Source organism: Salvelinus sp. IW2-2015, linkage group LG7, assembly GCF_002910315.2.
Source record: "Salvelinus sp. IW2-2015 linkage group LG7, ASM291031v2, whole genome shotgun sequence".
Classification (NCBI taxonomy): Eukaryota; Metazoa; Chordata; class Actinopteri; order Salmoniformes; family Salmonidae; genus Salvelinus; species Salvelinus sp. IW2-2015.
The window spans coordinates 27,320,743-27,331,027 of record NC_036847.1 but is presented as its reverse complement, the minus strand read 5'-3'; the positions used below and the strand labels follow the sequence as shown (position 1 = coordinate 27,331,027).

Genomic DNA, 10,285 nt, shown 5'->3' with positions numbered 1-10,285 from the left:
CTTTGGTACTAATCGTCACTGACCGTATCGTATGTAAAGAAGTAGACTTTTTCCTGAAGCAAAAGCAAGATGGCGGCTACCGTGAAGAAGACAGTTGTAAGCTGAAACTTGTTTGAATTAATCACCCATATCATTTGTTTAGTAATTATCTAAAACAATTTAGATTGTAAACAAATTAATTCAGGTAGCCTAGTGTTTAGAGCGTCGGGCCAGTCACTGAAAGGTTGCTAGATCTGCCCCTGAACAAGGCAGTTATAGTAAATACAAATGTGTTCTTAACTGATTTGCCTAGTTAAATTAAGGTAATATATATATATATATATAATTAATTGTCAAACTATATTGATATTCGTGCTCTCGTGCGTTTGGATCACAGCTAGTGAGCAAGCTGTTAGCAGCAGTAGTAACGTTAACGATCCGGTTGCCAGTTTACGTTAGGTTACTTTACTAGCTAGCTAAGATGGTTATCTACAAACGACCAATCTATCCACAATTTCTTAGGTACTTACTGATTTATTTAGCTATGGTTTTTAGTTTAATGATGGTACCATTTGGATAAAAACGTTCAGCTAGTTTGTTATCCTATGCAGCTATATGTTGCCTAGCTTGCTAGCTACCAATCCTCCCATAAGGTATCCTGCTAGTTGTTCACTTTTCTTATCCCTATTTGACATCTAACAAGTTTAACTGTGTTCTGTTCTTTACCTATAGATATCAATATAGCTAGGCTAATTGTCTACAAGCTGTATTTTCTTCTCATTCACAGGCAGTTGAAGATGTCAATGTCACATTTGAAGACCAGAAGAAGATTAATACATTTGCCAGAAACACAAATCGAATGACAGAATTTAAAGATGAAATAGAAGCAAAAAAGGTAAGTGGTCAATCTAGTGTAATGATCATGAAAATCAGATTAATTCGATTTTCTTTAGACTTGTTTCTTATTCTAGTACATCATGTCACTACCGGTATATTATATACAGTAGTCTAACTATAAGCATAAATTAGGTCTGAACAATATATCTTACTTATTTTAATTTGTTTTTGCGCGTGATATTCCAAATGCCTGTAACGCAGAAAAAAATGTGTTGTATTTTTCGTTTTCATGAGCGTTTATGTCCGCTTGTCATGTATCTTTGGTCTCGTTCGCACCTTCTGTCCACCTTCCCATTTACACCAGAGATCTGTATATAATGACGAGATGCTCATGTCTCCTCCCTAACAATGGGAGTCGTTGTCCCAAAGGTAGGAATGCAGGCGACAAGTTTACGTTCAAAATAAGCGTTTATAAACGCATTGGGATTATTTTGGACAGATTTTGTCGAGAGTGAAACCTCTCGCTTCGCCTCTTTCTGAAAGCCCCTCCCCTTTTGCCACTCACGACAACAAAGATGAGAGATCACTTCCTCTCTGACAAACCGTTTCAACTCGCTATTTTGGTCCAACAGAATCGGTCATATGGAGACATTATTTAACTGCAATAGAGAAGTTAACATTTCGAACCATACCCAGTTCATGTTATAACTCCTCAAATCTCGAGCAGAGCAGACACTACTAAAACCAATGTAACGTTACCAATGAACATTCATTCTGGAAATGTTATGCTCAGTTTTTCGCGCGTGCATTACTGTACCACGTATCGCTAGCAGCGTTTTAGTCAAATAAAGTTTCCTATACTAGCTGTTTAGTCTGTTGTATAAATGAGCAATAAGCATAAATCTATTATATAAGGAATTGTCAACTCGTTCTCATTCTGAGAAATAAGGTAGGCCACTTGTTTTCAACATGTGAACAAAGTGGACAGGCTAGCATGCTGTTCAAACAGTTGAGACAGACAGAAGGTTGTGTTCATAACAACTCAACTGTTTTGACTTGTTAGTTGAATTCAGAGCTTGTGAAATTATACCTAGATCCAAGTTGGCTAAACTTCAAATATAAATATTAGCTTGCTACTCACTAGCATGTTGGCTTGTGCTTGAGAGATTGTTTATGAGACCGGTGTTCATTTTCTATAATGCCTGCTACATTATTAGTGAATGTGCATTATGCATGGTTCTGGTTAAATTTGTATCAATAAGGGCATTTTTATAGACAGACCTGAAAGCCAGATCAGTGATTATTGCAACAACAACAAAAAGCAGGTACAACTATTTTGATAAAATAATTTAAATCACCATATATATTGTGACTCGGCCACAAGTTTGAGCAAATCGAGATTTGAGTTTTAGGCCAAATCGCCCAGCCCTACCAGCAATCTGCTTTCTTCTCTTCTCAGAAATCTCTACAGAATCTGCAGGATGCCAGTGATGACCTGATGATGGCTGAGGATGACACTCTGCTCGTCCCGTATCAGATTGGCGACGTCTTCATCAGTCACATTCAGGAAGAGACCCAAGAGATGTTGGAAGCTGCAAAGGTATTGGTTACTATGATATGACTCATGTTAGTGTAACAGTATAACTTTAGTACGTCCCCTCGCCCATACCCGGGCTCGAACCAGGGACCCTCTGCACACATCAACAACAGTCACCCACGAAGCGTCGTTACCCATCGCTCCACAAAGGCCACGGCCCTTGCAGAGCAAGGGGAAACCCTACTTAAGTCTCAGAGCAAGTGACGGACCTTCTGCACACATCAACAACTGACGCCCACGAAGCATCGTTACCCATCGCTCCACAAAGGCCACGGCCCTTGCAGAGCAAGGGGAAACCGTACTTAAGTCTCAGAGCAAGTGACGTAACTGATTGAAATGCTAGTAGCGCGTACCCGCTAACTAGCTAGCCATTTCACATCCGTTACATTAGGGGTATGAGCCAACCTCAGAAACCGGGATGCCTGTTCCTAAGGCAAACATGGATGGGCTATTTAACTCATTTTAATTAATGTTTCATAATGAAGCCGAAGGCCGAGATGTCAAGGTATTATGGTTGACCCTATTACTAAGAATGCAACTTAAATCATTTGAACAATTCTGATTTATTACTATGTCAAACCTTAGTATAAATATTTCTATTAACGTGCAATGTTTGTGGCTACAGGAACTACTGCAGCAGGAGATTAAAGACCTGGAAGGGAAGGTGTCAAAGATACAACATTTGTTGGGTGATCTGAAGGTCCAGCTCTATGCCAAGTTTGGGAACAACATCAACCTGGAAGCAGATGAAAGCTGAGTGCTTAGCCCGGTCCTAGATCTGTTTGTGCTGTTTAGTATGACAATTAATCAATGATTATAGTTGTTGATAAGATGCTACAAACATATCTGGGATCAGGCTAAGTGGGCAACTATCTCTTTACATATGGAGTTTTCAAGCAGCTCGCATATTATCCGATCCACACAGTGCTGACAGGATGCTTGCCAAACCAACATGTTTGTCTTCTCAGCATCAAAAAAAAAAAATCAATGGTCTTATTTATGGTCTTATTTTGTACAGTTTTATTTTGTATGAATGTCGGTGAATGTACCACTTGATTTTTGTTATTTTTTGTTTGTGTGTACTTGCACTGGATCTCAGTAATATATGGCCCTATGGACTGACACAGAATGTCTTTATACACCAGATTACCATAAAGAATAAACCCAAGGATTTACCTTTGCAGTCCTTGGAGATGGAGAAACTGTGGAGTTTAATGTGGTTGAAGAAAATAAGTGAGCAGAGGCAGCCAATGTCACTAGTGCAGGGAGTGTCACAGTTCAGGGGAGCAAGTACGCCGCTGACAGGAACCGCTACATGTCCTTTTACCATAATGAGAAAAATCAGTCCACGGGCCTATATTACTGAATCCCAGTGCAAGTACTAAACAATTAAAGCCACTTACCCTCTTTACCTTATAAAGACTGGTTTAACGTATTCCTTGTGGATTTTAAAAAATGTTTACGATTTGGTTATGGAACAGAAATTAATACTATTGTATTCAACTGATTTAAGACCAAAACATGTAGACTACTGTGTGTGTATATCCCAAAGTGTATCTTAAAGGTGCAATCTGTAGTTTAATTTCTGGTCAAAAATACCTAGCAGGACTGAAAAAAGTTAGTTTCTTATTTTGGTGCACTGATCATCTTAAATAGAACCAAATTTATTTGTGTGTTTGTTTTTGTTTTTTGATTGTTTATGTATTTCGCCAGTGTGGACAACCTATAAAGAAAGTTCTTACAATTCTGCTGCACAAGGTGTGGGAATTTTAGTATTTTTTGTTGTTGATTGATTGTTAGATTCAAAATTGATTCAAATAGAAAGGCATCCTGCTGATTTGTAAGAGAATATACATGCTTTTGGATTGATGAAATCAATTAGCAATTATTTAGTTATTTTACAAAATTTACTCATACCAAAAGTGGCAAACTCGAATGTATCACATAGCTCTAATAATTAAGCATGTGTGACGAACAGATCAATATGTCTGACAATGTTAATATTTTAAAAAACAGGTGTGGAGGTGTTGACTAACAGTGAATAAACTATCAAAATAAAGAAAGTTGCACACTCCATGTTTAAACTCCCAGCAATTGAATGGGTATTTGCCAACATTTCAGCATCAGGGTCACCCTGAGGAAGGCACAGTGATGCTGAAATGTTGGTAAATACCCATTAAATTGCTGGGTGTTTATACATGGAGTGTGTGACTTTATTTTGATAGTTTAATGTTAATATTTAAACATAACAAAGGAGCTACCAGCTAAAATCATGCACCTACACATTAACTTATTTTTTCTGGTTAATAATAACAGTATCTCAGAATCAACAATGGGTTATATAATCCTGCAGGATGGAACCAAAGCACATCACATCCATGAATAATATAAAGATGAGCAAATACTATTATGATCTATAATGCAGTGTTTTTGATCTACAAAAATATGAGGAACACTGTCTGCAATTTCTAACGACTTGGGGATACATTAGCATTTTAGATTACTCATGGCAGAATACAAGTAAGGAAATAAAATATGAAAACTTGTGGCCACAATAACACTATTCTATGTTACGACACTTACAGTGGCTTGCGAAAGTATTCACCCCCCTTGGAATTTTTCCTATTTTGTTGCCTTACAACCTGGAATTAAAATAGATTTTGGGGGGGGTTGTATCATTTGATTTACACAACATGCCTACCACTATGAAGATGCAATATATTTTTTATTGTGAAACGAACAAGAAATAAAACAAAAAAACAGGAAACTTGAGCGTGCATAACTATTCACCCCCCCAAACTCAATACTTTGTAGAGTCACCTTTTGCAGCAATTACAGCTGCAAGTCTCTTGGGGTATGTCTCTATAAGCTTGGCACTTCTAGCCACTGGGATTTTTGCCCCTTCTTCAAGGCAAAACTGCTCCAGCTCCAAGTTGGATGGGTTCCGCTGATGTACCGCAATATTTAAGTCATACCACAGATTCTCAATTGGATTGAGGTCTGGGATTTTGACTAGGCCATTCCAAGACATTTAAATGTTTCCCATTAAACCACTCGAGTATTGCTTTAGCAGTATGCTTAGGGTCATTGTCCTGCTGGAAGGTGAACCTCTGTCCCAGTCTCAAATCTCTGGAAGACTGAAACAGGTTTCCCTCAAGAATTTCCCTGTATTTAGCACCATCCATCATTCTCTCAATTCTGACCAGTTTCCCAGTCCCTGCCGATGAAAAATATATGGTGTTCTCGGGGTGATGAGAGGTGTTGTGTTTGCGCCAGACATATCGTTTTCCTTGAAAGACAAAAAGTTCAATTTTTGTCTCATCTGACCAGAGTACCTTCTTCCATATGTTTGGGGAGTCTCCCACATGTCTTTTGGCGAACACCAAACACATTTGCTATTTTTTTCCATAAAGCCCAGCTCTGTGGAGTGTACAGCTTAAAATGATCCTATGGACAGAAACTCCTATCTCCGCTGTGGAGCTTTGCAGCTCCTTCCATCTTTGGTCTCTTTGGTGCCTCTCTGATTAATGCCCTCTTTGCCTGGTCTGTGAGTTTTGGTGGGCGGCCCTCTCTTGGCAGGTTTGTTGTCGTGCCATATTCTTTCCATTTTTTAATAATGGATTTTATGGTGCTCCGTGGGATGTTCAAAGTTTCTGATATTTTTTTATAACCCAACCTTGATCTATACTTCTCCACGACTTTGTCCCTGACCTGTTTGGAGAGCTCCTTGGTCTTCATAGTGCCGCTTGCTTGGTGGTGTACCTTGCTTAGTGGTGTTGCAGACTCTGGAGCCTTTCAGAACAGGTGTATATATACTGAGATCATGTGACAGATCATGTGACATCTAGACTGCACACAGGTGGACTTTTTTAAACAAATTCTGTGACTTCTGGAGGTAATTGGTTGCACCAGATCTTATTTAGGGACTTCTTAGCAAAGGGGGTGAATATATATGCATGCACAACTTTTCTGTTTTTGTTTTAAATAATTTTTTAAAACATGTTCTTTTTAATTTCACTTCACCAATTTGGAATATTTTGTGTATATCCATTACATGAAATCCAAATAAAAATCAATTTAAATTACATTTAAATTAGGTGGTGAATACTTTTGCAAGGCACTCTATACAGCTCTTATTTACCCACACGTATTTGCATTTTCCCACAATTTTCATACTCTTGATATTTCCTGATCATTATTAATGCAGAATTTATAATGTACCCCATTTCATGTTTCCAGAATATTATGGCAGTTAAAATGGACCAAACAGTGATTAGATCAAAGCCACCATACTTCAGTAGTGCTGGTAAAAGCACTACTTCTACTCTCAGCACGTTCACAAGTAGTATCAAAACAGTGTATATATTATCTGATGCATATCACAATGGGTAAATAATAGATGTCAGACAGATACAGGATGTGACAGTGCTGGTACTGTAGTTACATGAACCCCACTGAAGGAGGCACCAGGAGAACGCTTCGTGTCACAGTCTGTGTTTCCCTCGCTCCCTATAATATTCAGCCTTAAATATTACGTTTTGTTCTACTCATATAGTCTCTGATCTGGTGGAATCTTCACAAGCAAAAACCTTTGGTGAAAAATGTAAAATTACAGTTCTTAAAAATCCTCCTAACAGAAACAGAATTGGACAGAGTGGTGAAGTCAGGTGGAATCCTTCCAGAAACTACAGATTTTGATGTTGTGTATGAATAAACTAAGCTCTGAAATGCATCCAAACCATGTACTGCAGCCCAATACATAATGCAAAAACATAATGCACAGACTTCATTAAAGTGTGCCCTCATTAAAGACCTCATTAAAGTGTGCCCTGCTTTAGCTAATAAAATATCACTAAATCAAGTAAATGTAGGTTTTGAAGTTGTGTTTTGAAGTTGTGGCAGACACCTCTGGAGGATCGAGATCTCAATTAACAAGTTCCTCTAACCCCCCGGGCTTCCTGCTCAGGCATTCACCGGTAAGATTATGAGGACAACCGCCCACACACACAGAAACAGAAACATACACACACAGACACACACGCACGCACACACACAGAAACACACACATTCTTGGCTTTATGCACAGTTTGTTAAACCCTGGCTTACATGGAAATCGGATATGACTGGACTTATTTCCCAGACGGCCTTGTGTGTGTATTCTCTCTCTTTCTCGGTCTCTCACTCTTTCTCCTCTCGTTCTCGCTCTCTCTCTCTTCACCCCCATCTCTGCACTTTTAATAATTAGCTGTGTAAAGTGGGGACGTATTCCCATGCAGATCTTCATAACACTGAGCTGTGTTCAGGCAGTGAGCCAATTTTCCATCAATGATATGACTTCCATTCAACCATGTGGTGAAATTAAATTACATGAAGCCCATGGCATGAAGCCCATGGCAAATTTTTAGGCTATTAGTTATTTCAACAATAGTTGAATAACAACTACTGGTACTTAATTACCATATTCCCCTCACTATGAAAGACTACAATTGATGCTAGAGTTAGTCAGAGTTGTCCACAAAATCAATTTGTTGTTGTATTCATTTTATTGGTCATGATTCATGTAATTTGGGCTTGTTCACTGCAATGACTGAGTCTTATTGATTTACATTGTAACTGCAGAAACTCTCCAGAAGGTGTCTCTGTGTCTCTATTACAAGCGCCACATAGCATTCACCTTATCCATTTTTTGTCACTTACATGCAACTTTTTGTTAAAAGTGAAATTGAAGACATCACTGTGCTATGATTCCTTCAAAATGCAATATCTCAATTCTAGAAAAGATCCATCCAAGATAGTAAGCTCAATAATTAAAGGGAAATAGTGAAGTGCTCCCTGAAGTGTTCTGTCAGACTCAGACACAGGGGATTGTGGTGTTGCAGATTTCTAACAGTAGCATATCAATTAAACACCACAACTGGCTTTCAGTCCCCTGGTGTCTTTTCACTGTACTTAGCCCATCAAGCAAATTGTCACAGTATATGAGATGGATACTAGACTGTTCTGCACCACTGCAGGCTTTTTGTTTTGTTTCTTATGTATATGGTACTGGTTGAAGTCGGAAGTTTAAATACACTTAGGTTGGAGTCATTAAAACAAATTTTTCAACCACTCCACACATTTCTAGTTAACAAACTATAGTTTTGGCAAGTCGGTTAGGACATCTACTTTGTGCATGACACAAGTATTTTTTCCAATAATTGTTTACAGACAGATTATTTCACTTATAATTCCCTGTATCACAATTCCAGTGGGTCAGAAGTTTACATACACTAAGTTGACTGTGCCTTTAAACAGCTTGGAAAATTCCAGAAAATTATGTCATGGCTTTAGAAGCTTCTGATAGGCTAATCGACATCATTTGAGGCAATTGGAGGTGTACCTGTGGATGTATTTTAAGGCCTACCTTCAAACTCAGTGCCTCTTTGCTTGACATGATGGGAAAATCAAAAGAAATCAGCCAACACCTCAGGAAAAAAATTGTGGACCTCCACAAGTCGGGTTCATCCTTGGAAGCAATTTCCAAATGCCTGAAAGTACCTCGTTCATCTGTACAAACAATAGTACGCAAGTATAAACACCATGGGACCACGTAGCCGTCATACCGCTCAGGAAGGAGACACATTCTGTCTCCTAGAGAAGAACGTACTTTGGTGCGAAAAGTGCAAATCAATCCCAGAACAACAGCAAAGGACCTTGTGAAGATGCTGGAGGAAACCGGTACAAAAGTATCTATATCCACAGTAAAACGAGTTCTATATTGACATAACCTGAAAGGCCACTCAGCAAGGAAGAAGCCACTGCTCCAAAACCGCCATAAAAAAGACAGACTACGGTTTGCAACTGCACATGGGGACAAAGATCATACTTTTTGGAGAAATGTCCTCTGGACTGATGATACAAAAATACAACTGTTTGGCCATACTGACCATCATTATGTTTGGAGGAAAAGGGGGGAGGCTTGCAAGCTGAAGAACACCATCCCAACCGTGAAGCACGGGGGTGGCAGCAATCATGTTGTGGGGGGTGCTTTGCTGCCGGAGGGACTGGTGCACATCACAAAATAGATGGCATCATAAGGTAGGAAAATTATGTGGATATATTGAAGCAACATCTCAAGACATCAGTCAGGAAGTTAAAGCTTGGTTGCAAATGGGTCTTCCAAATGGACAATGACCCCAAGCATACTTCCAAGCATACTTCCAAGCATACTTCCAGTGTATGTACACTTCTGACCCACTGGGAATGTGATTAAAGAAATAAATGCTTAAATAAATAATTCTCTCTACTATTATTCTGACATTTCACATTATTAAAATAAAGCGGTGATCCTAACTGACCTAAGACAGGGAATTTTTACTAGGATTAAATGTCAGGAATTGTGAAAAACTGAGTTTAAATGTAGTTGGCTAAGGTGTATGTAATCATCCGACTTCAACTGTATACACTACCGTTCAAAAGTTTGGGGTCACTTTGAAATGTCCTTGTTTTTGAAAGAAAAGCAATTTTTTTGTCCGTTAAAATAACGTCAAATTGATCCGAAATACAGTTTAGACATTGTTAATGTTGTAAATGACTATTGTAGCTGGAAACGGCAGATTTTCTATGGACTATCATATATATCCGTACAGTGGCCCGTTATCAGCAACCATTACTCCTGTGTTCCAATGGCAAGTTGTGTTAGCGAATCCAAGTTGATCATTTTAAAAGGCTATTTGATCATTTGAAAACCCTTTTGCAATTATGTGAGCACAGATGAAAACTGTTGTACTGATTAAAGAAGCAATAAAACTGGCCTTCTTTAGACTAGTTGAGTATCTGGAGCATCAGCATTTGTGGGTTCGATTACTGGCTCAAAATGGCCAGAAACAAAGA

General features: G+C 38.7%; 1 protein-coding gene across 1 annotated transcript; it reads left to right on the top strand.

The window, feature by feature from the left end:
* On the top strand, nt 1-4,157 carry LOC111966746 (prefoldin subunit 4). The gene is made up of 4 exons (XM_023991647.2): nt 1-96; nt 767-874; nt 2,276-2,416; nt 3,039-4,157. The coding sequence occupies exons 1-4, from the start codon at nt 70-72 to the stop codon at nt 3,168-3,170; spliced, it is 408 nt and encodes a 135-aa protein (XP_023847415.1). The 5' UTR covers nt 1-69; the 3' UTR covers nt 3,171-4,157.
* Nucleotides 4,158-10,285: the final 6,128 nt, after the last annotated feature.

Coding starts and splice junctions, on each gene's coding strand:
- LOC111966746 (XM_023991647.2), top strand. CDS start 70: ATGGCGGCTACCGTGAAGAAGACAGTT. Junction 97..766: donor CTACCGTGAAGAAGACAGTT/GTAAGCTGAAAC, acceptor TCTCATTCACAG/GCAGTTGAAGATGTCAATGT. Junction 2,417..3,038: donor AGATGTTGGAAGCTGCAAAG/GTATTGGTTACT, acceptor TTGTGGCTACAG/GAACTACTGCAGCAGGAGAT.